The sequence below is a fragment of the Thermobia domestica genome, chromosome 10 (assembly GCF_964235325.1).
Source record: "Thermobia domestica chromosome 10, izTheDome1.hap1.1, whole genome shotgun sequence".
Taxonomy (NCBI): Eukaryota; Metazoa; Arthropoda; class Insecta; order Zygentoma; family Lepismatidae; genus Thermobia; species Thermobia domestica.
In genome coordinates this window covers 64383924-64410588 of record NC_137463.1, presented here as the reverse complement: position 1 = coordinate 64410588, position 26665 = coordinate 64383924, and the positions used below count along the sequence as shown (strand labels likewise).

The 26665-nt window shown below is 33.0% G+C and overlaps 1 protein-coding gene across 1 annotated transcript in view; it reads left to right on the top strand.

The window, feature by feature from the left end:
• The window catches only part of LOC145662484 (uncharacterized), a 534791-nt gene that overhangs the window by 424065 nt on the left and 84061 nt on the right, over positions 1-26665 (top strand). The window contains exons 63-68 of the mRNA XM_081728093.1: positions 2157-2192; positions 4228-4278; positions 7686-7757; positions 16501-16527; positions 21553-21588; positions 22304-22354. Of these exons, the coding sequence (XP_081584219.1) occupies positions 2157-2192; positions 4228-4278; positions 7686-7757; positions 16501-16527; positions 21553-21588; positions 22304-22354 (273 nt within the window). The remainder of the gene's footprint in view (positions 1-2156; positions 2193-4227; positions 4279-7685; positions 7758-16500; positions 16528-21552; positions 21589-22303; positions 22355-26665) is intronic.

The following is a 26665-nucleotide window of genomic DNA, read 5'->3' as shown; positions in this document are numbered from 1 at the left end:
TTATGGTTAAATAATGCTAAAACGTGAATAATATGACCATACACTAATGTAATTTCTCCACAAAAGGAAAATGTCGGCAATAAGAGATCTGATACTTTAGAAGAAAACATATTGGTAAAAACACAGCAATATATTTATTCATGAATTTATTTATTTTTAAAAAAGAATTGTTCTACACCTTAAAATTTCTAGGATAAATAAAGAACATGGATCAAAATGAATCACTACCGGTGTTGTAAGAAAGTACTTAAAGCTGCCTTCCTGGTTTTAAAGACGAGCATTCAACATAAGAAATAATCTACTTTTAGAAAAGACAGAAATGGTGAATGAAAGTTTCATTAGAAGCAACAAATAGAATGTATTACCAAATTGTAATCAAAGAATCTAGTAATCTGATTTACAATGAAATAATAGATACGAACGTAAGGAACGAGAGTTCGCAGAGATGTGCCCCTTGGTTCAGAATTATATATGATTACAGTTATTCAATGTAGTTTAATCTTCTGCTTCTAAAGTTGTAAGTATAGTTTTATCGCATGAGAAATTGATGTGTGAGCTACAAACAGATATAGAAAGAACAAATATTTAATGATATCATCACAAAAATGCGAAGTTTGGGATAGTGAAGATTTTTAAATAACACTCAAGTACTAACGTAGGTAGACAATTTTTTAGACCCTAGTCCAACAATAAATTTTCCGTTAGAAAACTAGTATTTCATTATATATGAGAATGAATAAGTAGTATGAGTATATGAATAAGTAATGAGAATGAATGAAAGTTTAATTTAGTAGTGATTAGAATATCATTAAATCTTTAGGATTCACAACTAAAATCTATTACAAAATCCTAAAAAATGCATTTAACAAAAAATACCTTACCTAGACTTCTAACCAAATTAACTTTTTTCAATGCATCACCAATAACACGTAAACGAATAGTATATGTATAATACAAAACAAATGATTTACTTACTCATCATGAAAATATAAACGAATTGATATGTTAGTTTTGCGTTTTGAATGTAAAAAGGAAAGTAAATTAAAAACAAACTATATCATCAGTAGTAACTGGTATCACTAATATCATTAACTTGGAATCATTGATTATTAATTAATCTGATAATTTTCGAGGATACCCAAAACAACTATTAGGGTTGACAGACACTGGTACTCAGGAAAGTTTAATATAAATATTTGGAAGTGACTAATATAAATAGATTCAAGGAATATATATTCCTGTCGAACAACAAAAGTAAATATTAATTTCTGAATTGTGTAATTTTTACTATATACATTCGCAAAATAAACATATGCTTAGTGCTAGATTGTAGGAAAACGAATCAACACTACACAAGAAATATGAAAACAGACTTAAGACTCGCCCTTCCCAAAACACTCTCACATATAGTACAACTTATTTATACGTTAGATCATTACATCATTTATGAACATTATCCCCAAGAAGTGGAAATATATAATAAATGTATATTAAACCCATCAGTCTCGTAAGTTTAGCCAACTGAAAAAATTGAAAATGTTTACTTGGAAGTTTAATGAATATTTGAAATGAAAAATTTACACTCGAATGCAATAAGATTTGCAACGAGTTTTTGAAGTGAAGAGTCTACGTTTTACTAAAATATGGAATGTTCTGTTACGTTATATGAAGACTTTAGAAAACGTTCTAAGTAACACGGTTATTAGATGCACTCTTTCAATCGGATTATTCTTATAACTTGCCTACTGCGTGAGGAGACAACAAATGATAATCCTGTCTATGTGACGCTAAAGTTTTATTGGCAGACATTGAGAAACAGAAAGAGTTGGAAATATATAACTTAAATGATTTTACAAGAAATAAGGAGAGAGAGAAAGAGAGAGAGAGAGAGAGAGAGAGAGATTGAAAGAAAGAGAAGGAACGTGTAACGAATTTTGTTCTGAGGATAGAGTTCAACGCTATTCGGTTGATATCTCTAATATTCGAAACAAAATGATATTTTTTAAAGAAAACTTGTATGAACAAGTGTCACAACGGGTACTAGCACATTTCACAAGAGAACTTTCAAGATTATATATGCTATAATTGTAAATAACATTAAAAAGTATTTATTACGATTTTATTATGAATATTCATAGTAAATTATTTGTTCACAGGCAAATACTGCTCAGCATTTAATTCAAGGTATACTGGTGAGTGCAATATTTGCTTTATTGATATTTTTTGAAACAATGTTCAAATTATAAATGTTTTGTTATAAGATGACATTGACGCATGTTATAATGTCACAACATTTTTTCGCATGGTTCATGTTGCAGATGACTTATTAAACGCTTGCAGAGATATGGGTTTAGAAGTAAATGGAGAGTAAAGTAAATACATGGAAGAGTGTCCGGATCGTAATACAGCAAATTATTGATGCGTTAAAATATTAAATAATACTTTTGATAAAGTGTATAGTTTCAAATATCTTGGATCAATATTAACAGACGAAAATCATATTCACGAAGAAATTAAACGTCAACTAAAACCAGGGATTTCGTGTTACTATTCGGTTCAAAATCTCTTGTCATCGCGAATTCTGTCGAGGAATTTGAAGCTTAAAACATACAAAACGATAATCATGCCTGTTGTTTTGTATGGCTGCGAAACTTGGTCACTTACTCTGAGGGAAGAACATAGACTCACAGTATTTGAGAACAAGATCCTGAGACGAATATTCGGACCCACGAGGAACGGGAATGGGGAATGGCCGAAACTTCATAATGATGAACTACATAATTTATAAGGTTTACCCAAGATTGTTAGAGTCGTCAAGTCTAGGAGGCTTAGATGGGCAGGTCATGTAGCTAGAATGGAAGGAAGGAAGTAGAAACGCTTTGAAAGTATTGACTGGAAGACCAATCGGAAAACGAATTTTAGAAAGACCTAAGGGCAGATAGGAGGACAATATTAAGATGGATGTCGCAGAGATAGACAACAAAATAGAGACTGGATGCAGTTAGCTAAGGAAAGAGGACAGTGGAGTGCTTTTGTGAACGTGAAGTTGAACCTCCGCGTTCCATACGCCATAAAGTTAGTTAGGTGTCTCATATTTTTATATTATAAGGAATACATTATTTATTCTGGTTGTTCACATACATGCACGTTTCTCACTATCCTTCGCATACATATCTTCTGCATGGAACCGGGTCTCTTGCCTGTGGGGTGTTTATCATTCAGATTTTCTGTTAAGCTGTATGTCACTCCTCATTGCTGCTTAAACGAATCCTAAACTCCAATATAAAACAATCCTCTTTGGTTACATCTTAAGCTTAAACGAGTTTGGAGCTGAAGGTTCCGTATAGATTTACAGTGGGACCCCTTATGATTTTCTTTCAATGCATCACAATCCCCCATGCATCATAGAATGTACGTTATTCAACTAAGTGATGCCAGATAATGTCAGTTAGGAGGAAGAACTTCTTGTAAAACTATGTCGTGTTTATTGAAAATTTAAGTCCAGCGTGAAATATATTTTGCGTTAGGTTTTGCCTTTTTTTTACTTTCATCGATTTCAATTATTTTTAATAATTAATGCGTTTATCTGACAATGATATAAAAGCAAACTAATTTTAAGTTTCCTGCTTGTGAAATTAAATAAAGAGGTTTCATTTCAAAGTGTATGTTAGATCTACAAAATCGTCACGAATTCGAAATTTGAAAAAGTAAATTTGCGTATGAAGTGAACCTGTAAAAGTAATTATATTTCCATTTACATGTTGATTTGCAATATATATTAACAATTTAAGCCGTGACTTCCATAACTGTGCATGTTCAGTTGAAGAGATATTGAGAAAATCAATAAAAACTGAATATTATTTGGAAATGTCAACTTGGAAATCAGACTTTTCTCATACTTACACTTTGGGGAACGACAAATATCACTAAGTATGAAAACATCTGATTTCGAAGTTCACATTTCCAACACATATTCAGTTTTTTCTTTCTAGTTTATCTATATCTCCTCAGCTGAACTTCTGCGGTTATGGAGGTCACTGTTTCAATGCACCAGTATTATAGATATTAACCAAAGAATTGGAAATGCTAAACACTATTCGAATTACGTATTTCAATAAAATATATTAATTAAGTTATAATTTAACATTAACATTTATCGTCATTTCTGATATATGATAACAGTATCAATATGACTAAAACTTTATCTTTCATTGTCTAACTTCTTAGGAACCTGGAGTGCCGACAGGTGCACGCTATCTAAACATTGGAAATGTGTTGGTAAGAATATGGTTATTTCTTTCTTTTTATAAGTTAATTCTTCAGTCATAATTATTAAGCTATAAATAATAGCGCGATGAGTATTTTTGCAACAAAGCAAAGCATTTAATTTTTGACAGTAAAGTACGAAACATTCAATTTAAATCTCAACTATATATTCCTATGATCATATATTAATGCACACCGAGGGAAAGTGGAAATGATAAAAAGGGGGACTGGAGCCAACTTGTTGAATCAAATATGTTGAAACAATTCCAAGAGTTCAAATCACTCATATACAGGCACAAATTGTTCGAAAAAAAAGATGCAGTGTGTAGTTTCATGCTGTCTGTTAGCTTCCTTTGTATGATATAGAGAGTGGCATTCAGTATTAGTTTAACAATTTATTTGACTTAAAAGCAACATCACATTCTATTGCGTTATCCGCTCGTATTATAACTTTAGTGGCCATTTAACTGGCATAATTTATTTCATACAAAATCCATATACATGATTTGCTGGTCTTTTTTTAGAAATTTCTAAACTTTGTCAACAAGTACCAATCAAATTTACTATTGAATAAGTTTTATCCCCTACGTTCCACGAAACTCTTTTTCTTCTTTTCTTAATTTGTGGTTTATTGCTCTGTAGGAAGGTATTTCAACGAAATTGCTGCTATTTACTGAAAATATTCTTATGATATTTGTTAATAATAAGGCAATGCCACTCAGTACCAACAAATACGACCTATTTATGGCAAGGTTGCTTTGAAATAAACACCCTATATTTTGTAACCTAAGTACAAATATATTCAAAAATTTCGAAATTATTATCAGGAAGATATGGCTCAACCACAAAACAAAGCAAATTATTTTGATGGTAATGCTATCAACGTTTGCCAATTAAATGGTTAATAATATTATTAATATTAAAGGTATAAATTCCTTCAGTTGTGTGGAAGATGCTCCTCTCTTAACAGATATCATTCTTGTATAAGGAAGTATTTTAATCCATTGAGAGTATTTGATGATAAATTGCTTGCTGTATTTCAATATTTGAGAGCGCATTGGAAGTGCTTAATTACAACTTTATATACGAGTACTATTGACTACTCGATGAAATCTTATCAATTGTTCGTGACGATACAGTCTCAAACTCTGTCGCACAATAATACTCTGTCTTATTAGCATATCATAATAAATGATTGTGTCATATTACCTTGAGAATCACCCGCAGCAGTACCTGTACCAATAATATGGTGACACTAAGCAAAATACCAGTTTCTGTCATGATGATATACTTTCACAACATTGTCACAATTACAACATGTTCCATGTTACAATAATTGTAGAAAAGAAGAAAAGAAATGTACGGAATGAACAGATGCTCGACTGTTGGAATTACTACTTGCTGTCTCTGCTCAGCTAGCACATAGTTAAACACTACTTTAAAGCTGTCGTATGAATATCGTAACAATAGTCGATTCAATCTATTTTTGCGTGAAAATGAATCCGATAAAGAAGAAAAGAATTGTCCAGAATGAACAGATACTCGACTGTTTGAGTTACTGCTTTCTGCCACTCTTAGAGGTAACACTTAGTTAAACACTATTTGAAAACTGTCGTAAGAATATCGTATCGATATTGGATTCAATCTATTTTTGCGTGAAGATAAATCCCATAAAGACGTTAAACCACTGTTTCTGATGTCGGGACAAGCGGATCCCAGAGGCTGATGGAAGTCCAGTACTCATTACTATTTAACCAACAAAAAGAAAACTGGTTACAGAACATAATTTCACCAAAAAAAATATTCAGTAAATAAGAGAAAAACATAATTTCAAAATCTTTATTACAGCAATATGGAGGTTTTCATATGTAAATATACGTTGGATATATGTATATACACAAATTAATAAGAAGAAAATTAAAACCAAATTGAATCAAATTTTTTAATACCCTTTCAAAGATGCTATAAAATTTCATTTTGTGCAAGATCTCTCCACAAGAGTTTTGACTATTGAAAATTACTCACTATAATTTCCTGATATTAAAAACAGCAGAAAACCAGAGCTCAAACATCCACTACCACTTTACGAATTTGTCGGAAGATAATATGTGGGAAAACTACCTATAAAAGATCGATTATTAAGAAATAAAACTCTCGAAATATCAAAGATTTAAACATCTTTTTTTGAACTGTATAATCTACGATATCTCGTGAAACGAAATTTTCTGAAATATAAAATCAAAAATCGTCTAATTGTAATTACTGGATTTACTTGTCATTATACCTTATTGAAATATGTATTTTTAATGCTCATAATTTTAGCAGTCTTCTTTTTGTTTCACATCGTTTATACACAAAGAATAAAATAAGAGATATACGCTGGTAAAACCAAGTTTAAACGAGAGCAAAACATAAGAATCTAACCCTGCTTATTTGAAAATAAAGCTGGATTGTTACAAACAGATTAGCATAGTTTTCTCTTATTATTTAGGGGCGAATGAAGATACCAATCGAGGAGTATCGTTGAAAATGCACATTATAAAAGAAATTTAAAATTACTCACTTTAATTGAAGTTTCGAACTTATTAACAATACAGAGAATCTGTATCCATGTGATGTTGGCTGAAGAAAATATTACTGAACCTAGAAATATCAAAAATGAAATAACTCAAGTTGAAAAATATACTCTATTAAAATTTACGAAACCTAAATAAGAACTTCAATCTATCAAGTAAGGTCATACATTATATATAATTTCAATTGGCCACATTTTGGTATGGAAAAAAGTATGCATTTAAAGGGAAATACGTTAAAATAGCATTTGGTTCTGTAATAATCACTTAGAGATTCACAATATGAGAATGTTAACAAGCTGATGCAAGCAATACATATAAAGTTGATCTAACACTACATTAAGAGTTTGTTTTTATCTCTTTAGACAGTAATTTGAATGTTGTATTTGCGCACCTTATAATTATTTCTAATAATATTTGGTACATCAAAGATTCATATTATTCCACCAGTTTCTGAAAACAAATTAAAGGTAAGTACAAATAACTTGATTATCTGTAATTGGTGATTAGGTTTCTGTTTCAATAGAACTACCGCAAGCTGTAAGATGAGTAGAGATGGTCTCAAACATAAATACATAGTAATTTGCACTTAAATGTTTAAATAATATCCTCTACTTAAAAATTCTAGTTTCGTTTCTTACATAAATACTTTCGATATAATTTCACGAACAGAAAGTTTATATTGATAGTCTGAGTGAAGCAGAACAAAGACAATTGCTACTTATAACTCCAAATGTCACATGAGCTTATACAGTCTTGTGTGACAATAATTAATGCTAAGTCTTTTGTGCAATAACTAATTAATGCCATTAACTTAAAAATCATTTTAAATTTCATTAATTTCAGTCAGGCAAGGAAAATCCGCTCAAACTAGTTACACAGTTTACGCCTCTTCTCGATAACATACTATTCCCAAAGGTAAGAATACAAACAATATCATAACAATGAACCAAACGTTATTAGTTTAAGTGTGTGTTTTCAAACAGTAGAAGCAAATTATTCATATTTAATGTTTTCTCCTAAAATTGAAAACTGACCTACACAGTAATGCCATGTTTAAACTGTTAGCAGGGTTTAGCTATTGTTTTATACATTCAACCTTAACAAATGTAAGCCTAAGTGAAATATACGAGGTATAGAGAAATTTGATAGACTTTACAATATATATAATCAATGTAACTATTTTTCTTTCAAAACATGTAAACAAAGACAATTTCTCTACATTAGCTTTTTTTCAGTAAATTAAATAAATTTGCATTGAGAAATAATGTCATTCTACTATGTAATTTGGCTTCATATGTGGAACAGAGATATTCAATTGTTTTCATATTGATGTGCAGAGTATATTACATAGGTTTTTGGTTTTAAGTACATAAAAATTCATCTTTCTATTCACATAAGAAACTTTCAAATCATTGATATAATATCAAAATGAACAAGGTTTTGAAAACTTTCCAGTGAGTACAGGCGCATTAGTAAATTACAGAAACCAAAAAAATTAATATATTAAGTCTCACACAAACATGTTCATATTTCCAAAATTTAAATATAGATCACACTAGCTATCCTACTGTTTGACAATTTCACTTCTTGACTTTTATAAGATGTATTTATGAAACGTGCACTTTTTCAAATATGTTAAAATAATGCCTTAAACATTATGAAATATGTATCTATCTTTATGAAACCTGAATCAGCTAAAATAATTGTAATCTCAATAAAGTTGTAAGAATTTTTTTTCAAAGTACAAGGTGGTTTCCAGACGTTTAAATGCCCTTGTTGGTAGCATGGTGAATTACGGTGGAAATTATACACTATGTATTTCACAGTCAAAGCAGACAAAATACTACAAATAAATTTAGTACTGTACTCAATGAAATGTATGAAAATATTTAGAGCAGTGGGGCAATTGCGAAGCGTCAAATAAAGCATAGGCCATTGTATATGAAAATGCTATCTTTTTTGTAAATGCTACAAAGGAAAATTCATTTATATATTTTTTTCTTTTCAATAAAGAATCTTTGACTTCCGAAGTCCTTAACTCTTTAGCAGAATTGTCCTGCAACGGTTTAAAACAACCAATCCTGGTGATTCGAATATTTTTAGAAAATAACCTAAAGAATATAATTCTGATTGGATACGTTTTACGTAATATATAAGCTATAATTATAATATGAGTGTAAATGTACAAACTTGCAACTTGAATTGATTTTACTTGTATGCACCCCTCGTTCTTTACATAATTCAACTCCACGTATATTATATTCTCTTTTACTTTAAAGAGTTGATTTTGAGTTTAACGTCCCATTCAGCAGCGAGGCTATATGTGACGTAGACCTACTGATTAACATGGAATCCCAACCACACGAGCTCCCGTCGAGAATCAAAACTGGGTCTTCCACGACAAAAGCACGTACGCTAACCTCTTAGCCACGAAGGAGCTCTTTACTTCAAAGAGAACACACAAGATTGCTATGAAAGTCGGATAGGGTTCAGGTAGACTCAATAAGGATGAACAAAACGAAGGCCATAAGTTTCTCCATGTTGGTTAGTATTAATAAAGTTCTATAATAATACCTTATTAATGATAACATAAATATAATTATATTGAATAGTAAACATGTTGCAATTGCACTTGAATACTACATGCAGGATTTCGTTTCTTTGTGGTTTAGCAGTTTCTGAACTATTATCGAACCCAGAAGGGGTGGTATATTTTTATCACTTCTGATCTTCGTAGCAAGAGTAAAGTGGAGATAAAATATATTCTAAGCAACGCTTTACCTAACACAGAAAGCAGCTCTTGGCTTTCCGATAGTGTTTCCTATAGTATTAAAACGAAAAGTGGTTGTTTTATATAAGTTCCGCTTTTCGTAGACAGATTAGAGTAGGGATGGAATCTATTTTTGAAAACATTATTAATTACTAACACTTTTTCCTGTATATTACTTTTTCTATGGCAAATAGTAAAAAGAATATTTAATTTATTCACTTCCGGTATGAATGCAGAAATAAAGTAGAATATATTACCTATTCAGAAAACTGCTGTTCTGTAAATTTAATCTTCTCTATTTAAATTAATATTGAAACTGAAGTTGTAGTAGAGCTCAATCATTCATCCTTTCAATAGAGTACGGATGAAGAGTAATTTTCGGATGCTTTTTCGATTGTAGAAATCCCGATTTGTATATGTTATTTTTTGTGCACAGTGATCATCGTTAAAAGTTTAAATGAAACTTTTTTCCACTTTCTGTTTGAAAGTGGATCCAGAAACTAAGTCTATTCCCGACAGGTATCACAGTTAAAAAGGTAACAAATGTCACCATGCGGTTCCTTGGAAATGATTCCTCCTCCAAAGAATAGGTTCGCCTCCTTTAAGCCTCTATACAAACTGAAAGTGATTTAGAATAAAGTTTAACGTGTACAACATTTTTTCACCATATAAGAAAATATTATATAGTGACAAACTGTTTTGTTCAAACGATCAGGGTACCAACGGAGCATACCTTCACAACCCGTAACATCGTACAGAAACTGAAAATAGTTAAATAATTAAATATTACTGCTACTTCCGGATTTGATACTCAGTTTCCTTGAGCAAAATTTGTACGGGAAATCTTGAAGTCGCTTTTCATTATCGATTCTGCTTCCCAAGAGCAGCTTCAATAATCTCCATGATCTTAGAATTGAATTCAATCTATTCAACTAAAAGTTTGGAAAATTAACAATATCCGGTTTCGATCCTTATTTTTATAAAATCAAAATAATAAGGACTAGCTAAAAATGTCTATTAGAACAAGGTTTTGAGGAGATACTTTTCATCTAGAGCTACGTCCATAACCATAACATTTATACTTTGTAAGGACATCAGTACATATACAATATTTTGTATACTGAGAATACTTTATGGATGCATAGTAAAGTTAACCATTATTTCTAACTTTTAAATTTATGCTGCCAATTTTGCAAGCATTGCTATAATATGTAACGACATTCACTTAAACATTTTTGAGTAAGAAGAAATGAAATCCTAGTAACATTATATACTAAATTTCTTTCGAAAAACAAAAGAAGAAAGATTTGATATAAACGTGGTGTACTTATATCTTCGATATAAGGCCTGGAAGTGAAGTAATTTTAAAAGGAGTGAAAGGTAATATATAAAAGTTTTCTGTAATCGAACACTTTTTGCTGTTATAATGATATCGAAGTACCAGTTTCAAGAGGGATTAAATGTAATTGCTAGATCTTTTATTTCTGTAACATATTATTTCGCTGTATACAATAATTACACACTTATAACTGCATAAACTTAATCCCAGCATAGTTTGTATATTTATAGTTTAGAGAGCAATTATTACGGGTTTTCCTTATTGTAAACACAGTTAGGAATTTTCCTATGCAATGAAGCCCTATAAACTCAAGAAAAATATAATTATTTGGATATCACAGTGTGCTTCGATGGCTTATGATGACTAGTCAATTCAGTAGAGACGTGCTCAAATTATTAGTCTCATCTTTCATTTTCTGACTAATTTACTGTTCTTGCAATATAACGTCAGAAAATGCGTTTGAACTTAGTCCAATTTACTGCTTTGTAATTTTGTTCTAATTTATTGTGGTCATGGCTCATGCTTTTCATTGTCAATTAGACAAATACGTACGTGAAATTCAAATGTAATTATTATACAATACGCATACCCAACTTGAAAAGGAAGAATGAAATGGAAAACTTACAAGAAAATAATATCTTAATCAGAGATTAATATTTATTATGAAATTCCCCATTCTTTATTGTCTTATATGCTTTGTGGCATGCTATGTAATGTTTACCACATCTTCACTTCAATTCAGCATCAGCATACCACAAATAGTTGATCATCTCGATCAGTTGATGTTCGGTTTTAATATGCAACCAGCGTTTCCTACACGAAGCTATAAGGGTTTTCAATCGGGTTCATATCAGGAATATTGCCTGGCCACGGAAGAACACTAATTTCGTTGATCTCGAAGAATGTTGTCACAGTTACGTCCCGGTGGCATGGGACTCAATTATGCATAAAGATGAAGTGTGAGTCATCACACCAGACTGCAGCCTTGGGAAGCAGTTCTTCTTGAAGAACTTGTAGGCATTTGTTATGATTCATAATTCCCTCTTCTATATACAGTTTCCCAGACCCGAAGATCGGCATCATACCCCAGACCATGACTGAAGTAGGATATTTCACGGTTTGTTGGAGGCAATGCAACTTGAATTACTCTCCAGGTCGACGCGGCACATATTGTGAACATTCATCAGAAACCTTGACACATGTTTCATCACTAAAATACACTATTATCTAATTATTAGCAGTCCAATGCTCTAGGCCTCGTGTCCCTTCGAGGCCCGTGTTTGCTATGGGACAATTCTTGCATTCTTTCTTGTGCTTTTATTCCCTCAGCACAAAGAATTTTTCGAACATTTTCATGCGAAATGTCTACACCATTCTCAGCCATTTTATGCTTAAGTCTCTAGAAGTTTGGTATCTGTTTCCCAGAGTCAATATTTTTAGTTTTCTGATGGCTCTTGGCGATAGATTTGATCTTGGCCCACACTTTCCAACCATATTTTACTAATGCATTTGTTTCTAGCTCATTCAACAGATATTTTACTTTAAGATTCCATACCCCAACTCTGTTAGCAATTTGTCGTTGTGTATACCTTCCTTCCGCCAAAAGTGTTTTGACAACGTACATTTACGCGGAGGAAGGTTTCTGTCAATTCCCATTGTGCCGCGATTACAGGACTTCAGAGATTAAAGATTAATAGACAAAACAGGTCAAGATTACATTAAACGGACCCATTCGAAACTGTCGAACGCTTTGAATGCCGTTACTGCTTACGACTGCAACCTCAATACTTTATAATGTAACTTGTTGATAAAAGACAATAGCTGTCTAGAACTGAAATACCATTTTCAGAATTCCCACCACTCCACTAATGCCATCTGCTCCTCAACGGTGATATCACCACTTCAAGTGTACAGTGAACAAATGAAGGATCCCATATTGGTGGCTTAAATCATTAAATTACATGTTCTCGAATTGCAAAAGTAGGACTACAGAATCAACTTTCAATTTATCGAGCGTAAGAAGAATAACTTGAACACGTGTGTATGTGTTATCTATATATTAATAGCGGTGTCTCGGAACAAAAAAAAACTTCAGATGTAAATTGAAAGTGATTATGTTTGTGACTCTTAATCTCTTGAACCGGAAGATCGATCTCGATCAAAGTTTTGAAGCAGATGCACTTCTGGTCTGGAGCTGTTTTTAGCCATTCACTTTGACGGTAGAACTTAGGGAAGATGACGGAAAATTATAAAAAAATAAATAAAACTTAATAACTCTTGAACCAAATGATCAACCTAGATCCAATTTTCCACATAAATGACTTTCGTGCCTGAATAGATTTTATCATTTCACTTTGACGGAACAACGTAGGATTTAGGGAAGGGGAAGAAAAACCAAAAAATTAATAAATTTAATTTACAAGTGACCATGCTCGTGAGTTAAGAACTATTGAACCACCCAACCGATCTCGATAAAATTTTTAAGATACATGATATTCGACACTGGAATATATTTTATCATGCCGTGCCTCGTAACACGGGTAGCGGAGAGGGATATATAAAAATCACTGAAAAAAACAATATCAAAGTGCGCTTTAGTCATAGTAAAAATGGAACATATTCCTATTTTTCCTTAATTCGACCCAGCAAAATCGGAGTGCGTCTTAAGTTCGAGGACGTCTTAAATTCGAGTAATTAACGAGAAATTCTTAATTATAGATACCTGCGCTTGAGCAAGACGTCAGGATTTGCTAGTTTTTATTAATTTACCTTGATTTTTCAAATTAACACGAAATAATTGAATATAGAGAACACAGAAAAAGAGGAATCGCTTTATTGTTCATATAACTGACAAAGGCTCTAAGAACATATATATTTATAATGCACTAACATTCTAACTGCATTGGTCTTTTATTTATTAATTAACTAAACTTACTTTGAAAACTAAGGGCGTTGCATAGATGTTTTCATGTAAGAGCTTAATTAATTATATCTTTTCAGAATGAACAACAAAATTTCTAGAATACTTGTTACTTTCTGGATTTCTGTACATCTAGAAACTAATAAAACTTCTCTGGAACACTTTGTTCATTTGAACTACGATCCTCTTCATCATGCATGTTTGACACATGTTGTATACTGGTACATTTTTTAAAAATAACTATACCAAAATGGTGACCAATACTAACCAATTTGTTTAACTGCTATCAATATTTTTTGCTATTAGAATAATAGGCTTAGATATCTAGTTTAAGTATACGAAAAGAACTCCCGTTTAGCATTATTGAAGGAAAAATTCAGAAAACTAATTCTGAAACAGAATCAAGGATATGCCCTCTAATACTCTGTACGCTTACATACACTACACTATATGTGGATCATAACATCATGCTGATAATTCTGAGAATAGCTGTTAAAGCTATAGTACATTATATCAATTTATGCATTCGTCTCAGTTCAGTAATGAATTATTTTAAGATCATTTACGTATCCGTCTGGAAAACCAGTGGCTTCATTTTTTAGTAATGTTTAATTTTTATTTTTTCTTACGATACAATATACTTAAAACAATGTATTAATTTGTGTTGTCTCGTTAAAAAATTACGGATAACTTTCCAATCACTGCTAATACTAAAAAACATTACCAACTTTTGTCACAGAGAGAATTATGTTAGATTTTAATTAATATATACAAGTAGTTACTTAAAATACAAAATGTTCTCTCCAACAATTAATAAAATTGTTTCATCAATGTTAAAATGAAAATTGTTTAAAACTAAACAAATGTACCTATTTAATTGAAAGCAATATACCTCAATTAGAAAGTGTAATATATTTATAATATCAACGTAATATTGCAAGCATTAAATAATAGAACATATTAGAACATAATCCATTATTATCCTAAGCTCAATATGGTGTAATCACCAAAAAGCATATAAAAAGCCATACTTTAATAGTGACCAAACAATGGAGGTCAAATTATAGGATTTTGAAAGATGAATAAATTGTTTCTCTGAATATTATTTTCCAATGGTGAGGTTTAATTTCAGTTTTGAACATTTACACTGATCACCCAAAACATTATGACCACGTACTTACCATAGATATAGACCCGTCCAGGCTATTGCACCGTCATCTGACGAGGGATGCCTGCTAGTGAGACACATGTATGGCACGTGGAGTATCAGCGAGCGTATGATCGTATCTAGAAAGGAGAAGTCGCGCAATCCATCTGAGTTAGACCTAGGGTAGATTGTACTGATCCAGAGGCACGGCCAATCATTTCGGAAACTGCACTACTTGTCGAGTGCTGTGGTGAGTGGCTTCAACAAGTAGCGAAACCAAGCTGAAACGAATTCCAAACGTCGATATGTTTGGCGCCCCCTCTTCATAGATGTATGTAGTAGGCTGGACAGACTTTTAAAACAGAACAACCAGCGAACTGTAAGGAACTGCCATCAGACTTAATGCAGGACAGATTATATCTGTGTCTAAACATACAGTGCACATAACACTCCTAACGATGGGCCGACGACCCATGATTATTCCAATGTTGGCACGACGGCATCCTGAGGTACGACTTCAATGGGCACGTGAACAGCGCCACTGGGCCTTGGCGCAGTGGTAGAGCGTTGCATTGTCTGCTGAATCCCAATACCTTCTTCATCATGTCGATGGAGGGTACGAATCCTTCGTCCTCCAGGAGAAAGGCTCCTTGACATATATACTACGGGAAGGGGACAAAGTGATATTGGGTCAATTATGCTCTGCGGAACATTAACGTGGAAATACATGGGTCCAGTGGAGTTCATGCAGGACAGCATGAGGGCCAAGTTATATTGTACACTGGTGGCAGGCCACGTAGACCCTTTCATGACGACCAGACTTCCCAAAAGCACTGGCATTTTTGAACAAGATAATGAGCCATTTCACAATATCAGGAGTTCGATGGAGTGGTTCGAGAAAAAGAATGGCGAGTTTCATTTGATGTGCTGGGTCCCAAATCGCATAATTTGAACACAATCGACACAATCAAACACCTCTGGGATGTGATTAAACGTGCCGTCAAAGCGCATCGTCTCCCTAAAGAGAATGTACGGAAACTTGGTGGACCTGTGTGTGCAGATGTGGTTCTAATTTCCTCCAGTGACCTACCAAGACCTTATTATTCTATGCCAGGAAGCGCCGCCGCTGTTCCCCATGCCAAAGGTGGACATAAGTAGGTCGTTATAATGTTCTGGCTGAACAGTGTATATCATTTCTCGCTATTTACGCCGATATTGCGATGTTACAAATATAATAATAACAGGTATTCTTTAAATTCCTTTCTACTCTCTACGGAAAATGGAAATATTTCAGACCTTATAAAATATTAAAGAAATTTGTTAGAAGAAACGAACTTAAAACTTGAATATTTCATGTTTCTTTTAAAAACAAGATAAGATCTTAAACCACATACATTCCTTTGAGCATAGATAATGACTTAACAATTAAATTAAATATTCGTTCATATTGTCATATTGAAATACCTTTCAATTTACTTTCAGGGTCGTCGAGGCTTCCTTGATGGACTGGTAAGTGAACATTACGATACTCTTTCGATGTAATATAGAAGATAATCCCATTCAATTTATGCTCGGAATATTTCCTCTAATTGTTTGAGGATAGTCTCAAAATCTACTCAAATTTCTCGTGCAAAATTAATTGGAGTTTACTTTTTAACACAAGTCTTAAATAGGTATTAAATTAGAGAAACTTTTTACAATGTTAGAGGTTTAATACAAGGAACATTTAACAATACAAACAATACTGTTTCTTTAAATTTAATTAATTGTGGTAGAAGTAAATACATTGCAATAGAAGTTTTCGTAACATTTTACACGGAAGTTTGTAATTTGATATTATGTTCCTAGTCTAAAAACTGTTGATATTCAAATTCGTATATCGCTTTCGTACAAGCAAATCTTAATAAATTAAAACTTATTAATAAAGCAAATATATTATATTGAACATATTAGCATATGTTTTTCATGACCCAAACTAATTGTCCTAATTTGCTATTGGGTGAATATTAACACTCTTGGTGCCAAACTAATCTTAGTGTTGTAATTTTTCATGTATGCTGCTGTTGTGTCTTATTAGTCGTCTATTGGTGTCTCTGTGTTAGTGTCCAGTAATGGTAAACTATAATTTTGACATTGTTTTCATTTCTGTCCAGTACAGTATAAAATAAATTGAGAATGTTTAAGCATTTTGACTGTATACTTCTTTACTGCTTCCAGTGGTAGAGCGTTCATCTCCGGTGCTTGAAGTCGATGGTTCAATTACAGCTCTCGGTAGGTTGGCTTTGTGGTGGACAAAGACCGTGCTGCGACTTTTCTCGGGTTTTACCCTTTTCCTGCCGCTTTCTTCATTGTCAGAATCAAAACTAATAGTGTGGTCTGCATCCGCTTCAACATTATTTTCGGAAGATGTTTCCGAGGTTTCAGGTACAATGTCGGATAAAGCATTCAAATCATCAAAAAAATCACGCTTATATCACCAGACCTTCCATTTTGATTTCAGCAGAACATCGGTTATTTTATCGAATGCTATTGTGGCCATGTTGAATTTAATGTTTCAGATCACTGAAATAAAACAAATTCAGCATGGGTACCAGGAACGTACGTATTCCACGGCGGGCGGGTAAACTTGAGAATTTAAAAATGGATATGAACAAATGTAAAATAGCATAGTGGGCTTGAGTGAAGTGAGATTACCAGGAGGAAGTGAGACCATTTCGAGAAATTACAGAACATTCTATTCCGCTTGCGCTAAGGCCGAGAATGGTATCGCGATAGCAGTGAAGAACGAACTAGCAAGACGTTTAAGCAAAGTAGAATCCTGCAGTAACCGATTATGTTTCTGAAACCAAGTGCAAAACCAATGGATATTGTGATAATACAAATATGTATGCCTACAACCGACCATTATGACAATGAAGTAGAAGTTATATATGATGAGATTAGAGACATTATAAGTCAACGCCATTGTAATAGGAGACTTCAACATCATAGTAGGAAAAGAAGCTGCAAATAACACAGTGGGATCATTTGGAATAGGTAGATATGAACTGGGTCAAATGCTTATCGCTTTCTACTCCAATATGATCTGTTTCTGATAAACATGTGGTTTAAGAAAAGAAAACCAAGCTGTGCCAGCGGAAAAGAGCACGAAATAAGAAACGCTAACAAATAGATTACATTCTTGTGAAGCAACGTTTCAAGAATAGCGTACGAGACGTGAAGACACAACCAGGAGCGGACATTCAATCGCACCACAATATCCTAGTTACAGAAGTGCAAACCTGGTTAAAGTAGTCCAAGAAAAATGGGAGGATTAAACGAAAGTGGTTGAAAGAGCAACTAAGAAATATCAAGAAAGATGCGAAAGAACACATTGAAGAAATTTATGTTTGATGGGCGATTGCCGTTAATGTAAAAAATAGTTGGGGAAAAGTTAAACACATTAAATTAGACACTCTCCACAATAGCATTGGCAGGATAAAAAGAGGTCCGAGAAAACCATAGATAATTCAAGCGATGCTTAGAAAGATGGAGGAACATAGAAGGAAAAAATAATCTTACATCAATAAATACAGAACGCTGAACAATGAATTGAGAAGAGAGACGAACAAAGCCAAAGAAAAGTACATGCAAGAGAAATGTGAAGAAATAATGGAACTTAAACGGTGCGACGAGATGATATGATATGATCTCACGTATCAGAAAGCACAAGAATTAGGAGTGAAATCTAACAAATGTATACGAACACTTGGAATCGGAGATGAACAAGGTCATGAGGTAACTGACCATCAAGGAAACCTTAGAGTTTGGGAGAAATACATAAAAGATCTGTATGATCAGAAGAATCGCCTCAAAGTTACTGCGATCGAATCATCGGAAGGGGTGGGTACTGATGAAAAACGGCCCAGTAACACAAGAAATCAAAGACATGCGAAGGGAAAGGCCACTGGAGAAGAAAATATATCAGTACATTTGGTCTGTGAATTAGGAGGGAATGCAATGAGAGTACTGACTTCACTTATTAACAAGATCTACTTGAGTGAAGAATGGCCAAGGGATTTTGTTGTTGTTACAATGGTTGCACTGCCTAACAAAAGCAAGCAAAGAAGTGCAATGAACCATTAGCATTATTTCTTACACTGGGATGTTTGTTGCAGACATACTGAATAGACGACTGGTAAGTAAGGTAGAGGAGATGCTAAAAGAAGATCAGCTCGGATTCCGGAAAGGAAAAGGTCCAGAGATGCTATTGGGTTGATTAGAATTATATCAGAACGAGTTCTTGATATGAAGGAAGATGTGGTGTTAGTGCTTCAGCGACTGGCAGAAAGCTTTCGACCGGGTCAATTGGTTCAAACTTTTGAAAATATTGAATGAAATCGGAATCAACTGCAGAGTCCGACGACTCATTCGAAACTTGTACTAAGAACAACGAGTGAAGTTGCGTTTGAATGAAGGACAAACCGGTAGTGTGGAGATCGGAAGTGTAGTCAGAAATATGTTTAGTATGTCTCCAAAATTACTCAACATCTACAGTGAATTTTAAGTGAATGCATCATTAATGGGAATTGGAGATTTCAAGAGTAGAGGGCAGATCACTAACAAGATCAGGTATTTATTAAACTTAAAACCGAAGGAGGACTACAGGATGTGACTGACAAAGTAGTTGACTTCGGAAAACTATATGGAATCGAAATCAACAACGAAAGTCGAAAGTTATGAGAATATTCCGATGAAAGGCGCCCTTACGAGTCAGATTAGGACAAAGAGAACTTGAAGAGGTCAAGCATTTAAGTACCCTGCAAGTATTTTTACAAGAGGCGCCTACTGCACGAAAGAGAGCAGGTTAAGAATTGTCACAGCGAAAGAACCATTCAACAAGGAAGGATCACTTTTAACTGGCAAGCATCATATTACACTTAGAAAGAAGTTGGTCAAGCACTGTATCTGGAGCATTGTACTGTATGGTTTTGAGACAATATGGAAGTTAGAGAAGAAACACTTAGAGAGCTTCGAAATATGGTGTTGGAGGAAGATGGAGAAGATAAAATGGACAGAGAGAGTAACAAACGAGGACACTTCTAGCCAGCATCCTTCGTAGAAAGGACAATTGGATTGGGAACATTTTTTGAAAAAAATGTCTCCTTCATACTGCCATAGAAGGAAAGATGGAAGGAAAGCGAGGAATAGGAACAACACAATTGATCGATGATTTGAGAAACAGAAGAAAATATTGATGTAGTTAAAAGAGGTAACTGAGGATCGGAAAACGTGTAAGAAACTTTTCCAGGCTAAATCTAAAATTAAAAAAAAAACTCTCTAGTCCTAGGACAGCCGAAGGGCAGAAAACTTAATAATAATTACAATTTTCACACGATAAGACTCACCATTATGTATTAGGATATTTGTAAAGTCGCTGCATTACACAATTTATATATCAATACTAGTAGTATGTAGCACACATTTGTTAGATGAGTGTGAATAAAATATTCAAATCTCAGATCTTTACTCTGAGTAACAATTATGCATTTATTCAATTAAGCGCTTGAATGGCATATGGCTTTCGAAGTGTTTTAATTCTGATATAAGGAACACGCAGTTTTTTAATTTAAACGTGTAACATCTGACTCTACCACACTTCTAATGTACTGATCACTCTCTAGATTATTCTCATAGTACAGAGACCAAGATCGTGAATTGCACAACTAAAGATTCACAACAATAACTGCAGTACTATCTCTATAAAGCACCGCATGCTGGCATGTTGTGAGATAATCGCAGGACAAAATTTTAAAAACTTAATCGTGCCAGAACTTTTAATAATATTTGAGATGATCAATTGTATAACCGATAACTCTCATTAAGCTACTAACGTGATTTTTTATCTTCACTGTACTTAGAGTCACAGATAAAAAATCTAAAACACACTCTGACTTTTTAGGAGTATAAAAAGGCATACAACTTGTCAACCTCAATTTTTAATAAGAATATATTCGGAAACAAAAAATTTAGAGGAATAGTAATCAAAAACATAACCCTATATAATTTTGTATAAGTGAACTCATCAAGTAGTTAATAGTACATAATCACAACGAAGCTTGCTTGATTTTTTTTTAAATCTTTACTGTTTCTGCATCCTTCATTGGACCAAAGATCACCCACCAATCCTCAGCTCATTCTTAAATAAACGTTCTTATGAAAAATTCAACGTGAAGAATATTTAGTGAGAATCTTAATACTAATAAAGAAAATAGAAGAGTATTCTGAAATTTAGAAAAATGACACTAAATATCAGTAACATAGTATATCAAACATGGTAAAAGGGAGGAAAATATTGATAGAGATTTTGGAAAATTCGAATGACGATGCGAGGTGGTAGTATTAGTTAAAAATTGCAAAAGAATATATGAGTTTTAATAACTGTACAAACTCCAGACCACATTGATGATGATAACGATAATAATTGTAAATAATAATAACCAGTATTAACTAATTCTTCATGATCAATTGCTATACTAAGTAATTTCTTTCCAGGCCAATACTGCTCAGCATATAATTCAAGGTATACTGGTAAGTACAGGAAACGCTCTCTATATATTTCAAACATTAAAATTTCCCAATTAATTCTTAAAACGTATTTATTACGTACTGGATTTAGTAAGGATTTTTTTCCTCAACAATGTTGTTTATTTTCTATTCTAGTAAAAACAATAAAACTATTACATAAAATGTAACATTTTGAAATTTTATATAACATACATTGATATTCTTAATAAAAAGTTCCCTCGCAGTTATACGGATAAAGTACACGTCTAGAACATGGGAAACACGAGTTATATTTCCTGTAGTTGTTATTCAGATTCGACATTGATGCTCCTCGTAGAATTATTTACATTGGTTCGAATGTTTGAGTTATTTTACCCCAAATGTATGTAATAAATAATACACTAAGAGAAAACAAAGTTTAAATAGCGTAAACTAATTTAAGGGAAAATAACCTTATGTATAATCTTGAGTTGGTAATTCTAATCTTAACTCGAATTCTAATCTAGAACACAAAGTATTACCTATATATACATCTAGTATTTAACACAGTACAATATAGGTGTACACTATTTAACGCAAGATAGTTTTTGAAATTCGCAAATGAATAACAATATATTATAAAAGAGTTCAGCATATATATATATATATATATTAAAATTTATCAGTGGAAACTACAGATATGTGATACAAGTAACATTACGATTCACACTGACGAGTCAATGTTTTACATACTTACCAGGAGCCAGGAGTCCCGTATGGTGCACGCTACTTGAACATTGGAAATGTTCTGGTAAGTTGTTTAATAATTTTATTTTTTTGGCAATCTATTTTCATGAAATACTAATAACTATGACATAAAGAATGGCAAGTTGGATTTTACAAGTAATATCAAATTTTTTATTAATTAGTTTAAGATTATACACCTAAATACCCAGAAATTAACAAACATCAATGCAAATTACGCAAGAAAGAAGAAAAGGGACCGATGTCAATGTGTGTTATCTGGCCTTTTGGATATGTATCGAATAATCATATGGCAGGTCAAATGACACAGAAAAGAAATGTCGACTCTCAGGAACCCATAGCTCGTAGGTTCATGTTGTCGATTTTAAAAAGGTCACATTTGACTTTTTCCTTGTATTCTTCACTCCCTATGCCTTCACTAGATATTAATTTCTACTTATAGTTTAACCGTTGAGATATACACCTTGAGAGAATAGTACAATTTGATGCACAATAATTTGGTCAGTCCTAATTGAAATATTGTGAAGAATAGTGTGAAATAGTATAACGAATAAAATCACTGCTTTAAGACACATATGAAATCATCGTCGGGTCGTCAAGAAACTCATATACCTAGGTAAAGATCCCACGTTTTTTTGGAATTTTGCAGAACGTCTGACAATCCATCACTCTTTTTTGCACATAAGGTTACAGTGTTACGCCTAAGTAACTCTTTGGCCAATAGTACACACGTAAAGAAGTTATCAGCAGTCACACCTTGGCCGCAAAATAATTAGGTCAATTACCACACATTGACCCCGATTTAGTCCTATTTCGTCTCATATTTTAAAGTGTAGTTTTTCACTGATATTTTTGCATTCCACTACTTCTTCAAATATGTTTGTTTCCCTATACATAATATCTAATATTTCACTTGGAAAAAAATTTTGCAATTTGTTAAATTTTTCTCTTCAAATAATCTAAAACGCGATTATATCATCCCTGAATATGTTATTCTCACGCGTTTGAACCAGGTTTATGTACACACGCAAAATTCTACTATTTGTACAATTGTATGCACTATTTGAACACTTTGATAATAAATTTATTTCAGTCAGTACATCTTCACTATTAATCTCGTCATACATATTTTCTTCGTATTTAATAACGTCTTTCTTAAGCGACAAAAAACCTGCAGCCCAGCATGCATAGTTTTCATCACCTTCTAAATGCGACAGTTCGATCTCCATTTTATCTACCACAGTTGTCATGAGTGTCTATTCTTCGAGCCACATTTCGGAGATCAACCACATGAAATGAAATCAATGTTGTAACTCAATAGGAATCCTACTTATAAATTTCGTAATTCCTAATATCTCGTCCGGAATGTATCGGCAGGGGAAACTGTATTACTCAGCAATACTTTTCTCTCTATAAAATAACAAATTTCTGAGGTTTTGTTACTCTATTACACTGTATTAATTTTTGTACACCTAAGAACGAAAACAAAGAGACATATGATTATATAAACATATTTTCAGAAAAAAATAAACAGAAATCATATATTTGGCTAACTAACTTATTCCCCCTTCTTACACGGGAGGCTCCCACAAGTTGTCGCTAAAATCTGATTGCCACATAGCACATCTGATAGAGCATCATGAGAAATGAACATTAGCAAAATTTAAGTTGCTATGGACCAGAAGGATAGGAGCTACGGAGATTCAAAATTTGGAATTATGTACGTTTAAAGTAAATATCTTGAAAACCGTTAAAGCATTCAAAACAAAGGTTTCACAATATAATCAGAACAAAATGTCCTTTCGAAAACAATAAAGCAGTGTTGTCAACTCAGCATAAAGTATTTTGTTTGAAATAGTACTATACTCAAATGTGAACAGATTTAAAATGCACTATTATCACTAAAGATAATAGTGAAGTGTAGTGGTACTGTGTTGCACACCATTGGAGCTACATGTGCTGAAAATGTACAATAGAGAAGTCTGATATGTAGCAACAAGGGGTAATAAAGGAATACACTAGAAACAAGTGAGGAATTTGCATTATACTCCGGTAGCTCAAATGAATAAGTAAACAACTTCCGATAACAAAATGACACACGTGAGGAAAGAAACACTTGTTTTCTATTTGTGCAAACTGGTTCCCGATCATCTTATCAGTATTTGGAAGAGAACTTCCTTGGTTTGTGTCTTTCGTGTTAAGTGACATATTCTTTTACTTCCTCTCCTACAAACCATATGATTATGTTTGTGCATTGTAATATTATCATATTCACATTGGAAATATATTTATTTTACTACTACCTCATTTCGTTTTTACTCGGCCAGGATAGCCGTGTTGGTTGGAGGGCTTCACAACCGATATACTATGCATCGTGGGTTCCAGCCCCGCCTCGGACATGTTTTTGTTGTACTTTTCACCTTCATTGGCATCTTCCTCTTTCATAGGGATTCCGATCCAAATTTACACTCCTATACCTAGGTATAGACTCGAAGCTGACACAGGACGTAAAAATGTCATAACTCAATTTCATTTTTCAAATACATCAATATTCTGTGACACTGCTGACATTTTGCTATGTTATACTATCTGTGTTATGCATTTAAACTAAATACATACTATGAGACCCAGATTCCTTTATTACCATCTGTTGCCACATACCAAACTTCTCCATTGTACATTTTCAGTACACATAGCTCCAATAGTGTGCAACACTGTACCACCACACTTCACTGTTATGTTTAGTGATAATTGTGCATTTTAAATCTGTGCACATTTGTATATGTTGCTATTTGAAGCAAAATATTTTTATACTGAGTTGGCAACACTGCTTTACCTATGGCAACATTGTTTATGGTTTTTGATAGAGCATGATGTTCTTATTATAATGTGCAATATTTGTTTTGATTGCTTTAACGGGTTTCACGATATTTACTTTAAACGTACATAATTACATGATAATTTTTTTTGGATATTGAAATTTTGAAGTCCTCTAGCTCCTATCCTTCTGGTCCATAGCACCTTAAATTTTGCTAATGTTTATTTCTCATGATGCTCTATCAGATGTGCTATGTGGCAATCAGATTTTACCGACAACTTTTGGTGCCTGCCGTGTTAGTGCAATGGTTAGAATTTACTATGTGTTTCTTCAACTCATGAATAAGTGTTCACATAAAATTTGTTCATAAGTAGAGACTGAAATCACCTTTAGCAATCAGATTAGTATAAATAGTTATCATTCAAATGTTAAGATTACGTAATTAAGCATTATGTGTCGTGGCAGACAATTCTTTGATCAGGTAATAGCGACTGCTTTGAAACAAATGCAGAATATGAGAATTAAATCTGTCATATCTGTAGTTTCGTTTGGAGAAGGAAAAAACTTTCTGAACCAAATTTTAAGAACAGCTCAAGTTATTAATATAAATTTTGGCAAAGATTATTCACGTATATCATCATAACAGAAAGATGAAAGACGTTTTGAATCGAAGAAATATAATATACAACTTTGCAAGCAGAGGCAAGCAAACCTACCGTAAACAGACTAAGGAAAAATCGTAGTAATCGCGGCTCGGTGGACAAGGAGCTTGACAGTGATCTGGAAGTTCTTGGTTCGAATCCACGACGGACAGTTTTGTTTCTTACTTTAGGATTTCTGATGGCGATTGATCGGCGATGGCATACCGTTCATTATATTCAGATACTTCAATACTCGGATGTTTCGAAACTTGAACTATCAAATCATCAGGAATAATAATAGTAATAATAATTATGATTACTATCAGGAAAGAAGATCATAAGCTAGGAGCTACTTATCGCTCGGGTTATACCATTACAAGCAGAAACGTGACATTTGGCAAGAATATTTCAGTTTTGCTTAATGTTGCCGACAAGAAGAGGAATTTGTCATGTCGTTTCTAAACCAAAAAAAGAAAAAAAACAACTTGAGAATTAACATTTTACATTCGAGACCGGACAAGGCTAACTCAAATTAACCTCTCGCTTTGGAGATGAGAATCGAGACGAGACGAAAAGTATCGTAAACATTTCTCGTCTTGTCTCGATTTCCGATATAGTGTATGTCCATTCTTTAAGTAACAATTGCTCTTTAGACTGAATATGATAGGCTACTTTGTTACTATGTATTTCAGAGCTCATTGAATTATGATCTGTGTAGGTATTTTTGTAGCAAAGCTTTTATAATTACCTCTGCATATCCTAAAAAATAGTATATCATATGCCTTACTGTTGCGTCATATTCAGTTATTTTTATTACAGTTATTTTCCTTAAAACATATATTAGAATACTTTCCTCACGAAACTTTAGTAGAACGCTTTAGTTTAAAATTCGGATTGT